At 50.9% G+C, this 24,885-nt stretch overlaps 1 protein-coding gene across 5 annotated transcripts in view; it reads right to left on the reverse strand.

The window, feature by feature from the left end:
- Slc12a7 (solute carrier family 12 member 7) overlaps window positions 1–24,885 on the reverse strand; it is a 79,195-nt gene that overhangs the window by 33,323 nt on the left and 20,987 nt on the right. For 2 of the 5 annotated variants that reach the window (XM_028873656.2, XM_028873655.2), the window contains exon 1: window positions 17,782–17,980. The exons of the other annotated variants lie outside the window; for them this stretch is intronic. In XM_028873656.2, the coding sequence (XP_028729489.1) occupies window positions 17,782–17,905 (124 nt within the window). In that variant the 5' untranslated portion in view covers window positions 17,906–17,980. Of the gene's footprint in view, window positions 1–17,781; window positions 17,981–24,885 lie in introns of those variants that run through there. 5 annotated transcript variants of the gene reach the window in all.

Here is a 24,885-nt window from a genome sequence, read left to right on the forward strand (position 1 = left end):
AGGTTTGTTTTGTTTTGTTTAGACAGGAGCTTTGAATTTCAAATTCCTCAAATCCTAATGGATTATGCTGGCCTTCCGGACACGCCCCCACACACCTCCTACCCTATTAGCTAGTTCAGTCCATGGCTTACCACCAATCTGGGTGGCACCTGAACAGAAGAGTCTGACGCAGTTCCCCGAAGCTCACTAGGCCCTTTCTGTCTCAGGATACACCTGACCCAGGCCCTAGTCACAAACTCCAATTATCAAGGTCATCAGGGCCCAGGGAACAAAGGAACACAAAGTGCCCTGCCCTGAATTTAACTAGGCCCCCGAAAATGTGGCATTTGATTATATACACAAAACCAAAGCAGAGGGAGAAACCTTTGTTAGGGCCCACAGCCCAGAAGTGGCTTTGTTCCAATCAGAGATTCCCTCATCAGTACTCACCCAGGTGCTACAAGTTCCCCTGGTGTCCCCAGCTGTCCTAATTCATGGCCCTGAGCCTCCCCCAGAGATCACGAAGGAACTGCAGTAAGGCAGGAACAGAACTGTGATGACAGTCTCTGCAGAGAATTCATGGGGCAGTGCAGACAGCTGAGAACACAGAGGGGTGTAAAGAAGGCACAGCCCCACCTAGAGATCAGTCCTGCATACCCAGTGTGTTCTGTACACACTGTCTATTCTCCCTAGTGGGGACTTCACACCCTTCAAGTCCCACTCACATCAGGACCTCAGATGAAGTAGGAGGGGACAGGATTGTATGCCATACCATGGACTGACTGAAAACATGGCTGGTCCTTTACTAGATGACCAGGAAGCTGGGGGTAGAGTGAGGTCTGCAGATCCACCTATGCATACATGCTCATGCTCACCCTTGCATAACCATGCAGAGCCTTTCACTCAGGTGAAAGCTTGTAAGTCAAGGCACAACCTCCCTGGGTACCCATCAAACCCACACCTGCCACCAGAGATACCAGGCCAGCATCATGCAAATCAGTCCCCTTCCACCCGGAGGCAAAAGCCTGTACTCTCAGCTGTCCCCACCGTGGGCTCTCCTCATCTCACCAGCTTCAAATCTTACATGTAGCAGATACAAAGGACACAGGGGAGGTGGATCATGGCAAGGCAGCAACTCATCAGGTGTAAGAGACCCTGGCCAGCAGAGAGCAGAACGGTGTAGCTCAAATCTTCAGAATGACTCCCAAAGCTCTGTCCCACAGCTTCCTACTAAGACACTTCTCTGTATGGGTTGCCATACAGAAAGAGGGTACAAAGCCAGGCCATACACCCTAGGAACAGAACTGGAAATATACGGTAGGTACTGATCTCACTGAAATGGTGAGCAGTCTGAGGGAGTTCCTAACACTGGACTTGTAGCAAGAGATGCTGGAAAGCCCAGGAGAACCGGGTCTCCTGCAGGACTGCTCTGCACAGGACTGCACAATGGAGGGACGGTGGAACTTCCCCCTAGGTCACTCTGTTCCCACATGGGCCCCCTTCCCATAGAAACGCATAACACCAGTCAAGGCACTGGGCACAGGGTCCCTAACCACAGCTCCCATGATGTCATTCTCAGAGACAGGCATATTTCAATCAGTGTATATCCCCTTCCCCAGAGTGGCTCCTCCCCAGTCAGTGCAGGGTCCCTTCAACAGGGAAAATGATGCTCAGGCTGAGGTATCTTCTGCCATCTAGCAGCTACAGCCACCCAAAAAAGCATATGACTTTCCCACTGACAGCTTAGAACCCACTGATGTTCCAGGAAGGAAGGACATGCAGGGCCAAGGAAGTACTCCAAACCTCTCCCCAAGCCACTTGGCCACACTGGGCTTTTGGGTGCTGGACGCCATAGATGGTAAGCTCTAAGAAAGGCCAGGTGGTGGGGTGGGGGACACTACAAGTCTGTCTTTCCTCCCTGTACCCTGACCACCATGTAGTTGTCTGAGTAGTCAAACAGAGACAGACACACACACTCACTAATGAAGCACAAAGATGAGGCCCTCCAGGAAGTGAACTGCCAGCATCCACCCAGATGGCAGGCAGGCTCACTGCAAATATGGTCCTTCTGTTCCTGGGCTGACCTGTCCTCACCTCTTTCCAGACTAAAAGGGTTCCAGCTATGAGGACAAGAGATGGTTCCACAACCTAGGCATACTCTGTCAAGCCCTGCCTTCCTTCTGGCAAGTTCCATAATTCCCCACTCAGCTCTGTTACACTTCTGGATGAGAATACCTGCTCTCTGTGTGCACAGTCACTCCAAAGCAAAGAGGAAACCTAACTTTGAACTCACATAAATATTATGCTAACCACCCCAAAACACTATAACCCTACACAGAATCCTCATCCTTAAGTTCCTTCTTCACAGAGTATGGGCAAATCATTCTAGAACAGCACCCCATGTCTTCTGATAAGTGTGATATAAACTTAGCAGACACCCACGCACTATGGACAGTGGAGACCAGTTTCCCCGATGGGGGGAGGCAGATGAGCACTGAGGTAAGACACAACTGAGTATGAGTGAAACTCTGGGCTTTTCAGAGTGTGTGTCCATGTTACCAGATGCGTACACGTGTGCAGTATCCTAGAGCTCTGTCAGCGGACAGGCCACGAAGCAGGGCACTCTAGCTCATTCTCCACTTAGACCATCTCAGGAGAGCTCTCAGGAGAGCAATCAACTGCAGGGTGAAGGCAGGGGGATGGATGCCGAGACTAAACATAGCCAGGAAATGTCAGTGAAACGTCAAGAGGCACCATCTGGACAGTCTCCTGTGACCACGTCTAAGGCCATCTAAGCACCAACTGACTGGAGCACAGACACACACGGGCAGCCATGGAGACCGGCTGCAACACACCACAGTGTGCAGACCAATGGTCAGTCTAGAAGAAACTGCCTTTGGAGCCTGTGGCTGGGAGGCAATGGGGGCACACAGCCTAGTGGGTCAGGCCCAGCTGGGTCAAAGGGTCACAGCTGTCACATCATAGTAAAGGACCGATGGACAATAGCACTCCTGACCCTACGCATCAGTGGGGTATTCCTACCATGCCACTATCCAGACTGTAGGTCCCACAGACACAAGCCTGATGTTCCTGCTGCCTAGAAGACAGAGGAAAGACAGGAAAATTCTAGAATGAGGCAGGCTAGCTTTCTGTGGTGATATTACAAGGCTATGACCTGGTAAAACTCAAATGTGATGTTTGTCATAAGAATGTTAATTCTCTCACCTGGTAACTGCTATAGAGATTCTGAAAGAAAATGTGATTTTCGGGGAGAGTATACCCCCAAAAGAGCCTCACAGCCTCTGCATACTCTCAGACAGTTCAGTTTAGGAACAAATATGTGTGTGAGAGACAGACACAGAAGAGAAAGAGTATTTCAACTTGGGATAATGTTACATGCAGGGAGGCCAGGCATAAGAGAGATTTCTTTGTATTCTTACAATTTTCTAAGTCTGGAAATGTTAATAATACCAGGGTTAAAGAAGCCAGATGTGGTAGCCTTAATCCCAACATTTAGGAGGCAGAGGCAGATAAAAGCTCTGTGAGTTACAGGCCAGCCTAGTCTACACTGCAAGCTGCAGGCCAGCCAGGGCTACACAGTAAGAACCTCTTTTGAAACAAACAAAAAGTAGCGAATGCAAATGCAGCAGCAGCACACTCTGGTGTCACCAGCTCTGAGGACGCAGAGGACCAGCGTGTGACTCAAACCCAGCAGCCCTCCAGAGGGTTAGGAGACGGGTTTCAGATTCTACCTTAGATGCTCAGATGGAGCCAACTCAAGCTCATGACCTTGAACAAAGTCTCTGCTGCTCACCTTGAGCTCAGCTCAAGTTGCCAATCTCTGGGGAGAGGGGGGACGATATGGAAGGACATAGAGGGCAAGAGCTATTCAGAAGCCATTCCTCCAGCCTGCACCCATAGCCTGAGTCTAGGAGTCACCTGCCTGGGTCTTTCACAAAGTGCAGCTGATGTCATTCTGAGCAGCCATGGCTGGTGTTCTCAAAAAACTTATCTAACCCTTGGCCCAGATACACGCATACAGCAACAATCACTCACCTAAGGAGACATCACTCCCATAGCCTGAACAACATTCCCGGGAGGGGTGGCACTAGTTCCCTGCACTCATGAGGTGGCAAGAAACTTGTGAAGCTGAAGACTAGATGACATTTAAACAACCTGCTCAATGGGATGACCGTGCAGGATGGTCAAGGTTGCTACTGCTAAAGCTGGAAAAATGTAAGGACATAACAAAGGCTGGGGAGAATGGGGTGGACAGGACACACAGCCTCAACCTGGCTCACACTACGGTGGCTCACACTGTGTGGCTTCTGTACCTCGACTTTTCATTTTATCACTTATCAAAGTAATGTATGAGTGCACAACACAGAAACACACACACACACACACACACACACACACACACACACACACACCCCTCAGGAGTCACCAGGCCTTCCCAGCCTAGCTAACCCCTCTGCGCACACACAGGACAAGCCCCTCACTATCGCCATCCTATGCTCATATCACCAGCCACGATCTGCCAGGCCTTCAGCTGTACTGAAGGGCTCTGAGTCGTACTAGAGCTGAAAACTGCTGAGCGCCAAGGCTGACCTGAGGTGGCATCTCTCTCTCGGTCAGACTACGTTCATAACAACTAGAAGCATCTTAGGCACAGGACAGCTGGGTACGCAGCTGCCACGGAGGCAGAGACTTGGCATGATGAGGAATGGACACTAGCTCAGGTAGCCGCTGCCAGCCAAGCATGTAAACACAGGCCTCACCACCAGCTGGGAGATGCCAGGCAGACAGACGCTCTCCACCTGTGGATAAGATGTGGCCAGGTCACAAGACCACAAGGCTAACTCTCCAACAAAGCCAGCCTTTCTTCCACAATAGGAAGACAAACTCATTTCTGATGAACCTCCACACTTATGGATTAGAGTGATCAGGTTCCCTCACTTACAGAAACACTTTTAAATGCCTGTCCATTCCACACCCAGGTAGCAATGGCCTACCACTTACTCCATGACAGAACAACCAGAAAGGGCTCCCGGAGAGTCAGGGCAAGCTGAGCCCAGACCCTCCATAGCTGAGGGAATTTAGAGAATTACAAAGCCGTGCACTCCCTCTACATGCAGAACGAGGAGAGAGAATGGCAGCCGAATTACATAGAGACCCTATCTCACAAAACAAGAACAAACACAAACAACAAAGCCAACCAACAAACAAAAAGGAACATGACAACCAAGATCTTAAAACCAGGATCTTCAGCCATAAAATCCAAAAGAGAACAAGTGAGCTCCGGGTGCACGCCTCTCCTCCTGCAAACCTTGCTCACAGAAACAACAGGAAGGTGAAGACATCTGCTGCAAGCCCCCAGAGCCTGTGAGCTCACAGACCCACAGCACCCAGGACACAGAAAAGAGGGCCTAAGGTACTGAGGACATCTTCCTTTAGAGTGTTGTAGAATATTATTTTAAGGTGTGTTATTTTTGTTTATGCTCTGGAACATTTGTTTAACGACTCAAAGATGTGTCTGATTAAATAAAATTCACCTGCAGTCAGGAGGCTGAATGAGCAACCAGCTGACAGGAAGTGGCAGGGAGGAGCCAGGTGGAGAAGGGTTTATAAGTAGGGATGAGGAGAAACAGGAGGGCTTTTTGGAGGCGCGAGCAAGGAGGGGAGGTGAGCTACTTGCTATTCATCCTCTCTGAGGAGCAGAATTCCACCTTAACCTTTGAATCTTGAGTTCTTTAGAGGGACAGAGATTTAGTTAAGTTCCCTTCATAGCTTCGAAAGAGTCAGTGCCTGAGAGAACAGAATTTCCTCAGGCTGCGGCTCTTGCAGACGAACTGCTGCTGGTAGCGGTGGAGTTGCAGTTGCTGATTTGGACAGCCTGCAGCTTAAAAGGCAGGAACAATTTAAAAAAAAAAAAGGACAACAGTCGAGGGTGCCACCAACCATGGAGGTCCTCACGAAGGCATGCACTTCTGTCACACTTTCCAGGTGACTGGTGCCTGCCACTGGCAACATTACATATGAAACTAGTTTAGAGTCCATTGCAGAAACAACAAAGAACCTCAAAACCAAGGGAAGCCAGCCAGACTCCTAGGAAGAGGTACCGGGTCTTGCTACTTTCTGACATCTGTATCCTGTGGCCTTTATGATGCATGTAAGGGTCGCGGGCAGCTCCAGGAGCCAGTGACTCTAGAATCCCTCGATGTCCCATTTATCAGCCAAAGCCTGTCTCCTGTGTATACCTACGACCTGCCAGCTGATGCCTCTGCAGAAAAGGACCCTTCAGGGCAGCTGGCCTGAACAGGAACCAGAGGACAGAATACCAGCTGAGGGAGGGGGAGGGGGAGCCAGCCATGGCTAAGAGACTAACTGGGTGACTCACTGAAGAGACGGGGGCAGCCAACTCTCTAAGGGAAATTCCTAGAGTGGAGATAGTATAGAGGGGGGCCTCAGACATCTGGACCCAGGGATCAAGACAACCACAGTGATGAATGACCTAATGTGATACCAGAAGACAGGCACTCATCTCCTGAACCCTCCTCCCTAGACACAGACCCAGGGGCGTAATGTGACATGATCCCCAGAGGGATCTCTCCAGGATGCTTGACTTTACTCTCAGTCAGGTTATCAGAAATGAATAAGTGTGAGAAACTATCACAGCTATGGACAACTAGATATCCTGAGGATTCCTGGGACAGGATCAAGACACTAAAAACTGCTCTTCCAGAGGACCAGGGTTCAATTCCCAGCACCCACAAGGTGACTTACAACCATCTGTAACACCGGTTCCAGAACATTCAATGCCCTCTTCTGGCTTCCATGGGCACCAGGCACTCATGTGGTACACATACATACATGTAAGTAAAATATCAATGGAAAACACGGAAACTCCACAGAACCCTAGGCATCAGTGGACAGACACCCTCCAAATCAGGGCTCTTTTGTGGTAACTAGTTCCACCACAGACTCACAATTCTGTCTGGCACCCAGGGAGTCCCAGCTCCTGCTCAGCCATCTCAGACAACCTTGGAACGCCCAGGACTTACAGGACCCATCTGATATACACCCTGTTGCTGACCTGGATGGTCAGGGTTTCTAGGCATCCTGTCCCTGACATGAAGGGGCTTGGCCACTGTCACTCACTCCTCTCCTCACCACACAAGGTCTGGCAGTTCTGTGGACACTGCCCACAAGCCCACCTATCCTCAGAGGCTGCAGTTCTTCACAGAGGAAAAGCCACTCCTCAGGGTTAGGCCTCCAATGATAACCAATACCATCTAGTCACAGCTCTGGGCCCACAGAGATCACGGAGTTTTCTTATAAGCACATCAAATGCTTCAGGAAGACATGTAAGCGGCACAAAACTCTGGCCAACTCTGACCTCTACCATGAAGGCTACAAGGATGTTTCAACTTGGAGAAAAGGCTTCACCTTGGTTTCCCACCTTGTCACCTTATATGGGGATGCTATGTTTGCCTAGGGACGGCTGCTCACACATGCCCACCAGCTAGAGACTGTCCCTGCTTTATAGATGTCCAGCAGAGGCCTGATGCATTTTAAAGTGCATGAACATGACTGGAGATAGTTGCAAGAACACCGCCCGGAAAAGCCACCGAAGGTTGTGTTTGGATGTGACTCACCTATGAAATGCAAATTTGCTGATTTTTAACAAAGACCTACACCTAGCCATCTCCTGCTTAGAAACCCCTCAAACACTTCCCCATTAAGACCCTTGTCCTCAGAGGCAGCCTCAGGTCCAGCTTCTCAAATGTGTCTTAATGGGTTCCTCTAAGGCACACACACACAGCCCTTTCAGCAATCAGGTAACGAGATGCACAGTGCCCTGCTGCTGCAGCAGGTCTCAAGTCAGGTCCCACTGAAGGAGGGGCTACAGGCTTCAGGAAGCCCGTCCCTTCAGAAAATCTGACTATGTTAGAGAGGTGTGTGCACAGGCCAGAGGGGGCCAGAGTCCTGGGCATGGGAGGAGACAACCTCTCTACCAGACAAACATCAGGTATTTGTGGAACTCAGCCAAGTTCATAGGCACAGACAAGCAGGGCCAGAGTCACTATTGGCCCCCAGCCCACGATCTGCTCTGGGACAGCAAGATGAATCCCCACTCCCAGCCTGCTCCCTGCAGAATGGTATCTTAGTAGAAGCCCGGCACAACCTGGCAAGCCCCAGACCCATTCCCAGGCAGCCAGACCTTAACAGCATGACCCAGACATGGCCTCTTCCACTGACTGTAGCCAACACACTGCCCTCCTCCCACCCCATTCTCCCTGGGGCAGGGTTCCAAGGTGTCACCACCAATTCCTCAATGGCTCAAGGGAAGTGTAGAAAGCAACCTCTGAGACTCTGAGCCATATCCCCTGGTCAGCTGAGCAGGCTGGCCAATAGAGCCGCTGCAGAGTCCAGCAGCCTCCTCCCTCTCCTGCCATCAAGTGTAGGCGGAAAGTCTACCCAGCCTAGCAACACTGGAGATGGGGCATGGGTCAAGAGGAACCCAGTCTGTGCAGAGGCCTGGGGGTGGAGGTGGGCAAACCGCTTAGCTGAGGGCTAGCTACTAAGCACCACAAGAAAACGGAGCCCCACCTTGGGTAACCTCAAGGTGTCTTTTGGCCTCCTAAGGACAGCCTGGCCCAACCCAGGAACACCGCCATAAACCCTCCCTGGTGACTCTGCTGTGAAATGATTATGCGCTAGAATGGCTCCAGGGTTCCAGGGCCCTGAAAGTCAAAGAATGACCACTGGCTCTTGATTGCCCTCCAGATTTCCTGAACCTTCTTGCATCCTAAAAATCCAGCAAGCTGGAATATCCAGGCCAGTGGGACAGGCTACAGAGCACAGTTGATGAGAGCGAGCCACGGTCTGACGGACTGGCCCCAGCCGAAAGCCTTCCCACTTTTAACAGCAAATTGCTGGCTGAATGAACAACACATTCTGAAAAGAAAACAAAGGAAATATTGAGAAACAAGAACCACCCACAACTCCAGCCCAAGAGGGCCACTTACTTCTGGTGGCATTTTCCATGCACATTCCTCCAACCCCTGCCTCCCATCTCAGGTTTCCAGGACAATGAGGTCCAGTAGAGAGCTGTAAAGAGTCCTTCAGGGAACAGGCCCTGCCCTTCCCCACCTGTCCCAAGTCCCTCTCAACACTTTCAGGCCCCACTTGGCCTCTCTGTCACCCAGATTCAGAGGAGATGGAGTCACCACGTGTGGGGACTTCTGAAGTTAGTGGCTTAGAGTGCTTCCTCGGCGCTCAGGCCCGGCCGAACTTTCTTCCTGCAAAGCAACGCCCTTCACTTCAAGGCTGATGTTGCGTTGATGCTGAGCTGCAGAAGGGACTCTGGTGAGCAGGTGGAGGCATATTTGCCTCGATAACACCCACACAGTGAGCGGCATCCTAGCCTCTCAGAGCACCTGCACCGGCGTGGCAGGTAGCCCCACTTCTTTCCAAAAGGCTCCATGGAAACAGGTCCAGGTTTGAGCAGAAGCTAGCAAACCAAATGCATGAGCAAGCCCAAGGCCTGGGTGGCTGAAAGCCCTGAAACCGTGGTTAGCACCCACACGCACAGCCAGCTGTCCACTCTCCTGCTGACCCCAACTCAGCAGTACCACATGTCTCACATAGTTGAGAAGAGCAAAGATTCTCAGAGGAACACTAGAAAGATCCATGGGACCAGGAAGCAAGTGAGCAAAGGCTTCCCAAATGATGCTGCAAGCCTGTTCCTCCACCTACCCTGGAATAGGTAGGACCAGCCCCAAAACAGGCCCACAAGGTCATTGCCATTCCTTATGTCCACTTACAAGGTCCTTAGCAGGAAGCCTAGGTAGGCATCTCCTCCAATAGGCTTTAAATCTGAAATTCAAACCAGCCTAAAACCCAGGGAAGCAGAGGCGCTTTACAGCCTACCATCCAAAAGGCTCTCTGCAGAGATTTAGCCAATGCAGACAATAAGTCAGAACCTGACACACTATAATTATACTATTTCTAACACAGTACACACAATATATAACTGCATAGTGTACACACATACACATGCATATGCATACACACATGTACTCATGTACACTAACATACATACATGTGTAGTCATCCATTCATTGCATATACCATGACAATCATATGTACACTGCACTTATTATGCATAATATGCATATACACATGCACACATATGCACACAAACATCCCTACTGCTCATCTGCATGGCAATATACACCCCACACAAAGCCATAAAAAGTCAGAGCCCCAGTCCATTACCACTGAGGGGACAGACCCTGGGACATTAGGTGTCTATGGAACCACAGCCCTAGAAGCTGCGTAGACAATATGTAGGTCTGGGACTTGCAATCTAAAAGACGTGCCCTACAGGAAGGCAGCTTCTGGTGACCTCACTCTCCAACATGTCACCCAGCTCCCTTCCCCAGAAACCAGAGCAGCATCAGAGCTGGAAAGGGGCCTGCTGTTCCCCAAACATCCAGGTGCAAGAGGCCAAGGACAAAGCAGAGGCCAGGGCCTGTGCCTGCATCGGCACCCCCACAGGACACCAGTTAGACCCTCCCAGGGGCAGCTTCAGTTACAAGCTGGTCTGGGCTGTGGTCAAGTCCCTCCATTAAATGAAAAGGGAAACACAAGAGCCACTTGGCACTCTCTCCTCTGACCTCCAGAGCACTCAGCCCTCCCCTGTGACCTCCCTGAAAGCCAGGCCCAGCCTGCTGGCGCCAGAGACCCACAGAAGAACGGGCCAAAAGATCAGAGGCCACAGCCATCTTTGTAAGAGACCAGGTCCTGGTGAGGAAAATGGAAGCACAAAGAGATGCTCAGGAGTCAGGTGCCATCTTCAGAAGTGGGTCACCCTAAGAGGACACACATCTAAGACATCAGGCTGCCACAGGACCAGAGATGGCAACTCCCAAGCCATCTCTGCTAAGTGTAGAGCAGTACAGAGCAGCTCAGCCCAACAGGTCTCCCTTGCCTCTGGGTAAAGAAGTCTTCCCTCTGAAGGCCCAGCCCAACGGGACTCACACTCCAATAGCTACTCCAGTGCAGCAGTCGCTCTGAATGACAGAGGACTCCACCCAGCCACTTGGCCAGGGCCCGACCACGGGAGCTTGGGAACAGTGGTTAATACTTAACAGTGAACACCAAACTTTGCCCTCTGCCTGCAAAGGCAGGGCGTAACGTCTGGAGAGCAAGAGGAGCAGCAGGCAGTCCGGCCAGCTGCACTCCCTGCGGCTCTGCTGGGGCCCTGACCCCACATTGCTCCCAACTGTACAGCTAATAAGAGGGAGCCATTGTCTGAAGCACCAGCAGACAGTGGCCCTGGCCCAATGTCACTACCCCTCAACACCGGAGCATAGGCCTGCCGTGACACTCCCAGGTCAGAGCTAGCAGTCTGCTAAGGTGGTGGCCCTACATCTAGTGGGCAGAGGCCCTGGCAAGGGCATCTTCACTCCTTCACCACCACCACCCAGGCAGGCAGAGTGTGACAGTTCCCATATGGTCTTTTGGATGTGGCCAAAACTCCTACTAAGGTCTGAGATGTTTGCTGGGGTGAAGAAAGGTCCCATCAAGCCAGATTCCTAACTAACTAAAGGAAAACCACCCTGAAATCCACGAACACCACTCACAGGAGAGTAACATGGTTCCTAACAAGTGTTCTCCATAGCTGTGTACGGAACAAAAGGTAAAATGGGTGCTCACTCCAGGCTCAGAAGGTGATGCTGCATCTGTACATGTGGTTGCCTTCGTCTGCTGCTCCTCAGCCAGAGTCTAACACCCAAAGCGGCTCGTAGATTACATATACAACATGTGTGATGTGCTAGAAATAGCAGATAACTCCACAGGACCACACCCAGCACTAACAGGTGAATTGGTATGCAAAGGACACACAGCTCAGCAGCCACTCAGTAATGCTACCCACTGCTGGCCTCTTCACACTGCAGTTCATGGGGACCCTGCTCTGCTGGAGTTGCCTCAGGCTCTATGGCATGCACACACTTGCACACAGGGCTCTACTTGCCAAGCTCAAGGCCGTCTTTCCTAAGGAATTCCCCCAGCCACCTCAGCACCCCGTGGCTACCCTGACTCACCATCAAAAGCTAAGCTTATCCTCAGCCTCGGCCCTTCACACGTCCTCTAAGGCTACAGAAGGCTGCATTTCTGGAAGCCAACTGCTTGCTTGTCACTGCCATCACTGGTGAGTGGTTCACAGCCATCCCTCGGACACCCTACCAAGGGTCCTCACTGCCCCCCATGTCCCAAGGAATGCATGCCCACTCTCCCACTGCTCCTACAGGTAACACATCAGCATCCTCAGCATCCTGCATGTATCTCCTTGACACCCAGAGCTCACTCTCCATCACATATTGTATCACGTAACATATTAGGCTCCTATTGTACCAGGATGAGGCAGGGGATCCATCTGGACACAGATGCACCAGGCCCAAGAAGGTAGTAGATGACTTTTCTTTTCTTTTCTTTTTTTTGTTTTTTTGTTTTTGTTTTTTTGAGACAGGGTTTTTCTGTGTAGCTTTGCACCTTTCCTGGAACTCGCTTTGGATGTCAGGCTGCCCTTGAACTCACAGAGATCCTCCTGCCTCTGCCTTCCGAGTGCTGGGATTAAAGGCGTGCGCCACCACCGCCGGGCAGTAGATGACTTTTCTAGATCAATGTGACTGCAATGTCCAGTTCCCAGGCAGCTCAAGTCTGCTTGGCCTTAAGGGGCATGGCATTATGTTGGGCCATTAGAGGGCCCTTCGTCACAGGAGCTGTCTCTTCAACCCCTTGGAGCAGTTCAGACATTCACTCAGCAGAGTGGTCAAGAAGCCTGGACAACATTCTAGATAAGGACACATTTCCAGCATTTCCAGGTCCAGGAGGTCCTCACATTAAAAAAAAAAAAAATATAATAGTAACAATAATACTAATGGCTGGGGAAAGTCAGACTTAGAACATACAGGTGCCTCACCACTCTTGAAGGTCACACCAGGAAAAGTGATACCCAAACACTTAGTAGCAGTCTGACCATAGAAAAGGACAATGCCCAATATCGTGTGACCTTTTATTAGGAAGGAACCAGACCCTCTACCCTCATGTGCGCACACAGTGCATATATGCATTCTCATACACATGAACGTGGGCTAGGCAAGATAGCAGGGTGCTGACACCTGTACCACTGATCCCTAAGGGAAGGGCCTGCTGCAAGGATACAGTTGGGAGGAGGTAGGACACAGCCCACAACCATCTGGGTTCCCAGCAGTCAGCTGCTCAGTAAGATCCTTTGTTTCCTCTAGCTGTTTTGTACAGCTTTGTCTTACAATATTGGAGATCAAACCCAGGCCCCAAGGCAAGCATCCTACCACTGAACAATAACTCCAGCACCATCTTTGGTTTGAAAAGGTACACAAAATTCATGCTTCCCCTCCTGCTCTGAGTCCACACACCTCACATGTTGCAATCTCTGTGAAAGACCCTCAACCTCACACCTTTTTTTTATTTATTTTATATATATATATATATATATATATATATATATATAATATATATATATATATATATATATATAATTTTACAATACCATTCAGTTCTACATATCAGCCATGGGTTCCCCTATTCTCCCCCCTCCCACCCCCTCCCCTTACCCCCAGCCTACCCTCCATTCCCACCTCCTCCAGGACAAGTCCTCCCCCAAGGACCGCCATCAACCTGGTAGACTCAGTCCAGGGAGGTCCAGTCCCTTCCTTCCAGACTAAGCCAAATGTCCCTGCATAAGCTCCAGGTTTCAAACAGCCAACTCATGCAATGAGCACAGGACTTGGTCACACTGCCTAGTTGCCTCCCAAAATCATCAAGCCAATCAACTGTCTCACCCATTCAGAGGGCCTGATCCAGCTGGGGGCCCCTCAGCCTTTGGTTCATAGTTCATGTGTTTTCATTCATTTGGCTATTTTTTTTTCAATAATTGAGTAAAACTGAAATTTATTATAAGCCACAGTCGTCCTAGGGACCTCCATGCTATATATATAGCCTCTATGGTTCTATGGTCAACCTCACACCTTTAAGAACTCCCAGAAAGATGGTGTTAGGGTCCATGCTCACATGCTCAGTCCCACCTTCAAGGACTCCTGACAAGACGGTGCTGGAGTCCATGCTCACCAGCCCCTGCTTGGATCTCCAGCATCAGTATGATACATCCTTTCCTGAAAATCTCAGGATGAGACTGTTAGTTCCTGTCCTAGCCTAGCAGGGCAGGGCCTGAAGTCTCAGGCTCAGTCCATTTCCTAACTGTATTGTCCTCTGAATCCTCATATTGTGAACCCCATGACCATCAGCAGCAGTCCTGAGAGACACACACAACACTATCCACTTTCCAGCCTACAGGCAAACCACACACAGGACAAAGGTGACTCAGGCTGCCTCAGTCAGTCTATCAGTGGACAGGGTCACCTCTACAGAGAGAAGTAAGAAGTCCCCAGGTAACTCCAATGAGTCAGCTACAGAGCTGAAATCACGTGGATGGAATCTGAAAGGGGACCTGCAACCAGGCTGGGCGGAAGCGTAGACAGACGTCAGCTTTGACCTGGAGTGGGAGGGCTACCAGGTAGTGATTACCCTGCAATGACTCCAGCAAGAGTCCATGATGGAAACTCCTTTCCTAGGCCTGGGACACCTCACCAGGAGCCTTTCACCTTCCCTGACATGGTTTCCCATGGAGTCTTGAGATCTAATGATGCTCCACTCAGAGGTCAGATAGGAAGAGTCCTGGTCCTAAGCAGCGTCCTCTCTGCTCCTACACACTGAAAATATTCCATCGTAACACCAAGAATTCACATTCACCCTTTCTACTTCCAGAGGAATCTCACAATAAATATAATCCAGGTCCAACTACTTCTGTCCTTCAGAAAAGCTAAGGGGCATGATCCCTGTCCTCAGGGCACAATCCCGAGTGATTCCAGAACACATGCTTAAGTGCAGGGCCATTTGTGAGTGGAAACCAGGAGGAAAACTAGGGAAGCAAAATGTGGGCGTCACATTTTCCACACTTGCCCCATCACTTTTCACTTTATATGGGTTGGGAGGCAGGTTCCTCACATGGGGCCAAGGACTTTATAAGTAGACGCACACTATCTAGAAGAGAGTGCCAACTTCATTTCTGCCATGAAGTGCCAGCCCAGGCCCGACCTAGGTCACACAGCAGCAGGGGAGGTCAAGACGGCCTACAGTATGGGCCAGGCAAAGGTCCCCTTCCTCCCCTCACACTATCTGCTTCCCTGGGAGAAGCTGCAAGAGGCCCAAGAGGGCAGCTGGCTCACTGCTGTCACACAGTTACAGGCTGAAGAGGTTCCTAGGCAGACCAGACAGACCTGGCCTTGCCAGACCCTCATCCTGGTCCCAAAGACATGGGCTGTGTGAGCCTGGATGGCCTACAAGACCCCAGTTCCACCGCAGCTTGGATCTGTGTAGGCACACCTGATGAGGTCCCCCAAACTCACGTCACCACAAGCAACACGCAATACACATGTCCAGAAAACAATACTTCCAAGGACTGTCAGGGGATCCGCATGGGAGGCAGGCAGGTCAAGGCTGTAGTGACTCCTGTGATCTGCCCAGTTGGCCCTGGCCTGTTGCCCACACACACGGTGGAGATCCACACAACAGACCTTTGGGAAACCTTCTTCCTGCCTGTACAGGACTTACCCACCAACAACCAAGTGTGAGGTCCCTTTCCTACTGTTGGCTGGGCTCTGAAGCTCCTGTTAGAAACAGGACAAAACCCAGCAGACTTGAGAATCCAGCACATTCACCCTGTCATGTTACAGTGGCTGAAGTTTCTAAAAACATCTTTATAGAAATAGGAAGTGCTTAGAGAACCAGACTGCAAGCTCTACATGAGCCCAGCCAAGTTACTCAAGTTCAACTCGGACCATAAAAGGATCATTAACACATACACAGGGCTGGGGATGTGGCTCAGTTGGTAGAATGTTTGCCTAGCACGTACCAGGCCCTGGTTCAAAACCAATCAGCAACATGTTTAAAAAAAACAGTGGGTGTGGCAACACACCGCTGTAATACAAGCAGCTGGTAGAGACACCAGGATCAGGAGTTCAAGGTCATCTTCAGCTACAAATTGATTTTAAGGCTACATAAGACCATGTCTTAAAACAGTTAATAAATTAAAAGTGCCTGCTTGTCCTCCTGTTAGCCTAAACATGTGCAGGCAGTAAGAATCCTAACAGTTACTTGCCTTCCCAGAAGTTGAATCCTCAGCCCTGACTTCAGGCACCACTTGGGAGCCCTGATAGCAGAGGGAACCCAAAAAAAAAATCAGAAGGAAAATTACCTCTGGCTGAGACACTAATCATACTGCATGTCAGCAGATGTGCAGAATTGTCTGCCTCAGGCCACTGGGCACCAGAAGAGCTCTTGGGGCTCTACTCTGAGAACCACGGTGATGCTTGAACCTTCCTCCCACACTTCCCTGACTGCGGGACACTGAGTCTGGGCTTCTAGATTGTATGTGTTTAGCCCTGAAATATAACATGCTTTGTCTATGCAGAGAAAGCCTCGACAGTCCAGCACCCCATGGAAAAGGTCACTGAGTGAGATAGATGGGCAGGTGGCTGACCTGAACTAAGTCACTTCCTGGCCAGCACGCCTAGCCTGTGTCTGCAGACTCCTAAAAGTGTGACCAGAGGAAGCACAGCTTTTCCTACCTAAATACTGGGCAGCAAAAGCTCTGAGGTCATATCAAAGAGTCGTCTCTTGAGAACTGCACCCTCTTCCTCCCAGATCCAGCGCCTGGAGCCTGAGTCTCCAATGGGAGACGTGTGGGGCATGTGCATCTATGAGTCTGTGCAGGGAGCTGTCACCTCAACAGCCCAAGTAAAGGGCCTGTTAGCATCTAGGTCTAGAGAAGAGTCCAAACAGAGAGGAAGCAGCCAGTTCAAGGTGACTTGCCATCAGCAGAGGGGAAGCTGGGTTCTTGGCGCTAGGATGGAGAGAGATTCCCAGGCCCATCCTCACCCTGAGCAAAGTGAAAGTGCCAGAGAGCTCCGGATCCTGGGAACAAAGAGCAGCAAAGAGAAGCCCGCGCTCTCTAGCGCAGCCCCCTCCCCAGGCTTACACGGGCCTCTGTCCTTCCTCTGCGATCCCAAGGAAGTTTGGCTGGTCCAAGGTCAGAGGAGGCAGATCTGGGATCCTAGTCGGATTTATTAGACGACCGCCCTGGGCCAGCCTGGAGCAAAGCAAAACAGGCCCAGAGGAAACCCTATGCCAGGGAGACCACCCACCCAGGGGTCTGTACCTCGAGCTCTCCCAGGTGCCACCTGGGCACCTGGGCTTTCCCTTCCCTATAGGTACCTCCAGCAGCTCCGCAACTCCACCCTAGTCCCGTCAGAGTTGCCAGACCAAGTCGTTTCCGGTGCTCAAGCCTCGGTGCTCTAGACAGGCCATGCAGAGAGGTCGAGACCGCGCCCCCAGGGCTGACGGAGCCAGGCCCACAGAGGGACTTATGCTCCCCCTGAAGCCCGAGGGAGGAGCAGGGTAGTGAATTCTAGGGACGGAACGAACAGCACCAACAAACCACCAGCCCAAGAATCCTCTCCGGGTCCCGGGTCCCTCCTCTGAGCGAGGCAGGCACCGGCTGGCCCTCCTGACCCCTTCCCATCGCCCCGCTACACGCCGTGGGCCGCTGCCACCCACGAGCCAGAGCGGCCCAGCGTCGGCGGGAGGGCCCAGCTTCTGCCTTTGTCCCGCGGCAGGTGCCGCCAAGCTCACCCGACGTCGGGCAGGCGGGATCCGCGCTCTCGGGGGACCCCGGTTCCTCCGTTCGCTCAGCAGCCTCGTCCCCGGCGCCGTCGGCGCGCGCCTCCACCGGCACTACGGTAAAGTTCGTGGGCATGGCTCCGCTAGGCTCCGCGGTCCGCTGCAGCCGCACGCCACAGCTCGTTAGCTGCCGCCGGACTCCGGCGTAGGGGCGGGGTCGGCCGGGCACGCCCCGGCCACCACGTGATCTCACCTGCCCGCCCCCACGGCCCAGGAAAAGTTTGCCCGGGGCGGGGCCCGGCGGCTTCCCAAATGACCACGCCCACTCAAGGCCCCGCCCTCCTGCAACTCCGCCCACTGTAGGCCATAGCCCCTGGCTTACCATTCCAGAACGCTGCACCCTCAAGGATTCCGCACCCACAAACACAGTCCCTAGAGGCCACCGCCGAATGAACTGTCCACGGAAGCAGACCGCCCTCAGCACCGGGAGACTCCAGTCCCGCCCCGCAGAACCGCGTCCCCGCCCCCACACACCCCTGCTCACAACACAGGCTCCCTGCCCCTCCCAGCCCTCCAAGAGCGGGTCACTCACCACTTCCTCAGTTTCAGTTCTCCCATTCTCACTCCAAACGCCCGTGGGGGCTCTTTTCCCACTGCCCCACAGATCACGGCCCCTTTCAGCCTATCTGCAGCTCAGCATCCCTACCAGTGCTGGTGATGCGGGATCGGGCCCTGACCAGGTCAGGCTGCTAACCTAGCCCAGGGAATGAATGATCCATGGCTAGCCAGGGGGAGCTGTCCTTTGGGGCTTTGTGTATCCTGAGGTTAATTCCACCCAAGACCGTCACAGGCCTCTGGGACAAGGCTTGCCCTGCCCATGCCCAGCCTCTTTGTACCTGCTGGCAGGAGTGTCCCACGACCCAACCTGGGGAACCCTTGCAGCCCAACCTTGGAGGATGACGCTTCCTTCCTTGAGTTTGGCTCCAAGGAAATACTGTAAATTCCCAGGGTAGTAACAGGAAACTTTGAGCAAGGAGTTCCAGAATACCAACATGGGGGAAGTCACACTTCTTCCTTTTGGGACTTTGTACGTTTTCAATGAAAGACTCGTGAAAACTGTTAGCAATCAAATACTCATCAGGGGAGAACTGAACTTAAATGTTAGGGCAGGCTTGGGGTGTAGCTCAGTAGGATAGGGTTCCCTACCATTTCAGAGATCCTGGTATCATACCCAGCACATCCCACAAAAAGCCACAGCTCCCAGGTGCAACGAATCGCCCAGAACAGTTTTCGATGGTCAAACAGAAACACCGGTGGTACAGCTAGAGCTGCTCCCACGTGGAACAGTACCAGCCAGGACTGGCCCGGCCCAGGTCAACCAGGCACAAGGTCTGGAAGGCAGCTGCCAGGCCGGTGACCACACTGGGATGCAGGAGCTACAGGTCTCTGCATATACTACCCATGAGAACAAAACATTTGGAAACCAACTCAGGAAAGAAAAAAAAAAGCCATTTCTGTGAAAGCCCAACTGTGCCCAGCATGGCCTGCTTCTACCCTCTCCCAGGAAGGCGCTTCCGGTCAGGAGCCTGAAGGAAACCTGGCCACTCGGGATGGCCCCTTATACAGTTAACTCCAGCTCCCCTGGGGGAGGGGTGCAGCTTGCTCAGGCCACACCTGTCACCCCACCTCCCTCCAGGAGCTATCCATAGTAAATGAGAGCAGCCATCACCTGTTTCCCTAGATGAGTGGGACCTTAAGTGGAAACAGTGACCTTCTCCTCAGAACATCCTTTCGGGGTGGGGAGGTGTTGAAAGATGGAGAGGCATTGCTGGGAGGGGACAGAAGTATCCACTCAGTTAAGAACAGCCCCCCTGAGGGTGAGCCCTCAATCACCTAAAGAAGGTTTCAGGGAGTTCAGCACTGAAAATTAAAAGTGATGCCCTCTCTGAACAGTGTCATTACTAGGTTCATGCCCAAAGTGAACACAAAGGGTCACCTGGAAGGATTAGAACCCTTTTGGAGGAAGCCGGCCCAGGTACAAGGACACCCATGACAGTGTGTCAGGACAGAACTCTGCCAGCCCCAGGAGCCCTCCTGGAACCCTCTTAACCCCAGCTCCCCACAAGTGACCCTCTCCAGACAGGCGACCACTTGACACTTAGCCCCTCTCTCCCTGCCCTCCCCCTCTATTGTTTCTTAAGAGAGGGTCTCATGGCCCCGATTGGCCTCAAATTTCAATATATTGCCAAAGATGACTTTGAATTTCTGGTTGTCTACCTCTCAAGTACTGGGATTACACACATGTGCAGACGTGCCCAGGTATAGTTCATTTTTCAAACCTGTCTGTCACTCAGGCCCGTTTCCTGTGGCTGACTGATCACACGGCAAGGTCCATGACTGCACCCACAAGCTGAGGAACTCAGACAACACTGAGCACTGCGCCCAGGAAACTAAGGAGGGGTGTGGAGGCACCCACCCGTGTATGCTGGGAGGTAAAGGGGCGAGGGGGCATCCACTGAGCTGGCCGACTCACAGGAGGAGGAGCCCATGAATGGGGCAGAGTAGCCTATGAGGATGTTTTAATTCCCACTAGGTAGAGATAGGAGATGTCCATCAACCCAGTGTGCAGAGACCCAGGGCCAATGCAGCACCAGGTTTTTGTTGTTTTGTTTGTTTGTTTTTTCGAGACAGGGTTTCTCTGTGTAACAGCCCTAGCTCTCCTCTGGATCTCGCTCTGCAGACCAGTCTAGCCTCGAACTCAAAGAGATCCACCTGCCTCTGCCTCCTGAGTGCTGGGACTAAAGGCGTGCGCTACCGCTACCCGGCAAGCACCAAGTATTTTAACTTGAAAGAAAGTGGCTCACATGGAACCAGTGGTCAGCTACCAGACCTTACTGGAGATGTGAGGGGTGTTCTGCTGATTTCAAAGGTTATAAAAAGGCAATGTAGCTGTGCTTTATAACTGTTTCAGACAGGACGCAAAAGTCTGATGGGTAAATACTCTACCCGTGAAAATACATTTTTTTCTTGACATGAGACCATACGTGCAGAGGTTAAAGACTGGAAAACTCCGAGAATGTGTTGTTAAATAAAAACCACATTGTAAAATTTCTACATCTACAAAAGATGTGCATCATAGGCTCCAATGTTCTCTCTCTCTCTCTCTCTCTCTCTCTCTCTCTCTCTGTGTGTGTGTGTGTGTGTGTGTGTGTGTGTTTGCATGCTCGTGCTGTAGGTATATACACATACAGTGCATGTGCCAACCTCCACTGTGGACCCTTAGGCACCTTCCACCTTTTGTCCGAGAGGGTCTGTCATTGGTTTGGAACTTTGACACACAGCCTAATCTAACTGGCCATTAAGCTTCCAGGGAACCACCTGTCTCCACCCTCCACCTCCCTACAGTGCTGGGATTACAAGTATGTTGTTCGAATCTTAGATGGTCTTTTAATAAAAAACAAAAACCCAGAGTCAGATATCAGGGTGAAAACTGAAAGATCAGAGAAGCAGAACAGCCAGCCACTAATTCTTACCTCTACGAAATCCTCAGCCTAAAGAGAGTGAGTTCCTGTTTCCTCATGCCTTATGTACCTTTCTTTCTCTGCCCTTCCATATTACTTCCTGGGATTAAAGGTGTGTGTGCCACCACGCCTGATTCTGTTCCCAGTGTGGCCTTGAACTCACAGAGATCCAGACAGATCTCTGCCTCCCGAGTGATAGGATTAAGTGTGTTTCACCACTGCCTGACTTCTATGTCTATTCTAGCGGCTTGTTCTGTTCTCTGATCCTCAGTCAAGTTTATTAGGGTACACAATATATCACCACACAAGTATGAAGGAGTATTCAGATTTCAGTAAAACACTTGCAACCAGGCCATCACCCCAGTCCCTCTGAAGTGCTTTTAAAGGACAAAATCAAGAAATAAGATGCAAAGACCTGGCTCCCCTGCCACGTTCTTCCCCAACCTAACCTCAGAGATGAGTCTGCCCTCCTCACAGGGACCAGCGAGGCCACACTGAAGCCCTGATACCCAGATATTGCTGGGTGGTACAGAGCTCAGTGGTACAGTGCAGTGGAGCTGCTGCTGTCCCCAACCCCCAGTGACATTGTATCACCCACCCCCAAGCTGTTAGCTTCACACGGCACACCAGCAACATCTACTGTGACTGCTTGTCTTATAAAAGGTCCAGGGCTTTGGTGCACATAATCACAGGCAGAAAGGAACTTCCTGTAGCCACTAGGCTTTGTCACCCACAACCTTGGGCTCTGACACCTGAAAGTCAGCCCAGGCTGAACCCTTCCTTGGGAGGCTGTCTTCAAGGAAGACCAAGGCTATACCCAATTTTTTATAGGGCTTCCCCAAGGCACATTATTCCTGCAATGGTCAGGAACGGACCACCTAGCACTGTTCTGTGAGAGGTGAGCTAGAGACAGGAGCATCCAGTCTTGGGCTCTGGTAAGGTCCATCTGTCTTCAGTTCTCTCTTCATCCAAAATCCAGTCCACTTAGACCAAAGGCATACACGGAGTGTTACCAAAAGACCATTCAATGTCACTGTCTGGTCGCATTCTCAGACTGCACTGCCCACCCATGACTGTTATCAGCTCAGGGTCTTTCTGCTCAGCTATAGGGACTGGCAAATCCAGTTCACTGCTCATATACCCTCAAGCTATGGGAGCCTGGCTGGGCAGGAGACCCATATGTGGCCCCCAGAAGCTGACAAGGAAACCTAGCTTGCCATAAAACCAGCAGCTGCCAATCGGTACAGATTTGCCATCGGTATCCTTTTGTGACCTTCAAATGTGCTCTTCACCCAGGGTAAACTGGAAAAAATATTCTCCATAAAAATCTTTACATTTTTGTTTCACCATAGCCTGGGTGGAGAAGGGAGCCCAGTGCACATGACAGCCACTGTACACATGTGGATACTATACATATGGATATTATACAGGTGGCTATGGAGCAATATAAAAAAGGCCAAGACTGAGCAGCTGCTCCACAGAGGACGGCATGCCTGGGCAGTCCCTGGAGAGACATGTAAGAGACTGCACCAAGTGATAATTCTACCCTGCTGTAGCAAACCCAGTCCCCAGGCTGTCAGAGGCATATGTAATGTGTAGCCACTTCGGTACACTGTCTATCAGGGGCCAGGAAAGGCAATGCTCCAGAAATACTACCTCAACAGACACCAGAAGACTAGGGGCATGTAAACAACAGCCCAAAACATGGCAATATTGAACATAGTTCTCCCAGGGTACCCACACAGTCCTGAAAGTTGGAGCCACTGCCTCACATACTACAGGTGCCCTCACAACCTTGCTGAGCGTCAAAGCAGGTGCTTGCAATTTTGTCCACCTGTGGTTTGAAGTGGAAACCCCAAACCTGAGGACACCTCCAGTGCCGGGGATGGCCACATTTTGACCTGATCTGGTGGGAACAGGGGTTGTGTGCACAAAATTCAATTCAGACTGCAGAAGTGGGTTTCACTACACTTGGACTGCCCTCGGTAAGAGAAAGGACGTTTATCCAGCCTCGGAAAGCACAGAATTATTCTCCTAGTATCTAACCTCAAACAGTTGCTTTATGTTGTAACCGATTCCAGAAACACCTAACCCAGTGCCCTACACCATGCCCAGGTGAACTGCCTGATAAACTGCAACTTCCACAGTTACTTGGCAATGAGAGACCTGGGTTATTTCTGACACATCTTTCTGTCAACAGAACAGGGCAAGCCAGCAAACGTTTGTTAAATCACAAAGCCGACATAGTACAGAAGAACTCAACTGGTCCCCAGTCCATGAAAAAGGTGCCTGCCTCCAAGGCCTGGATTTCTACAAGCAGAATTCCCAGACAGTGGTCTGTCCCACCCAGTGGATCTGGCCCCATGGTGGCCATCTGCACCACGGCCAGGAAGAACCACAGTCCTATCTCCCCAGTAGCTCAAAACCTCTACAGCCATACGGGTAGGGAAGAGGCCTAAATTCAATAGCCTAACATTACTTTACTCCAGACATATTTGAGGCCCTTTAACTCCCGTGTGTGTGTGTGTGTGTGTGTGTGTGTGTGTGTGTGTGTGTGTGTGTTTGTGATATGCACGTGTGTACAGGTTCATTTGTCTATAAGTGTGTATAATAGAGGCCAGAGAATGACTTCAGGTTTCTTTCTTTATTGCTCTCTACCTTATTTTTTGAGACAAGATCTCTCACTGACTCTGATGCTTGTTGTTTGAACTACACTGGCTGCCCCAGAGATCCAACTATCTCCAGCCACCCCCATCTCTGGGTTTACAGGTGCATGTACCCCATGCCCGGCTTTTACACACACGTGGGGATCTGGACTCAGGTCCTCATGCAAGCGAAGCCAGCACTTTGTATACTGAGGCAACTTCTTAGCCTGTGGTGGCTATTCTTGGTTGTCCACTTGACTATATCAGGAATTAACTAAAACCCAAGCGCTGGGTACACCAGTGAGGAGGGACTTTTTTAACTAAATTATTTGAAGTGAGAAGACTCACTTTTAATCTAGATCTTTTGAGGTGGGAAGATACACCTTTAATGTGGGCCATACATTCTGCTATGACAGCCTATATAAGGATGTAGAAGAATGAAGCTTGTTCTTTTCGCCTGCTTGCTCTTGCTGGCCAAGTTTGTTCACTGGCATTAGAGCTTACTTCTTCAAGATTCTGGTGTATACTGAAGACCATCTAAAACATCCAGCCTCATGGACTGAACAACTACTGGATACTTGGACCTTCCATTGGTAGACAGCTATTGTTGGACTAGCTGGACTACAACCTATAAGCCACTCTTAACAAATCCCATATATGGCAAGCAATGGTGGTGTACGCCTTTAATTCTAGCACTTGGGAGGCAGAGGCAGGCAGATCTCTGTGAGTTCAAGGCCAGCCTGGTTTACAGAGTGAATTTCAGGATAGCTAGGGATGTTACATAGAGAAACACTGTCTCAAAAAAACAAAAACAAATCATATATATATATATATTCTGTGTATTGTATATTCTGATACATATATATATTCTGTGTATTGTATATTCTGATACATATATATTCTGTATATTGTATATTCTGATACACACACACACACACACACATATATAT

Source organism: Peromyscus leucopus, chromosome 19 (assembly GCF_004664715.2).
Source record: "Peromyscus leucopus breed LL Stock chromosome 19, UCI_PerLeu_2.1, whole genome shotgun sequence".
In the NCBI taxonomy this organism is placed as follows: domain Eukaryota; kingdom Metazoa; phylum Chordata; class Mammalia; order Rodentia; family Cricetidae; genus Peromyscus; species Peromyscus leucopus.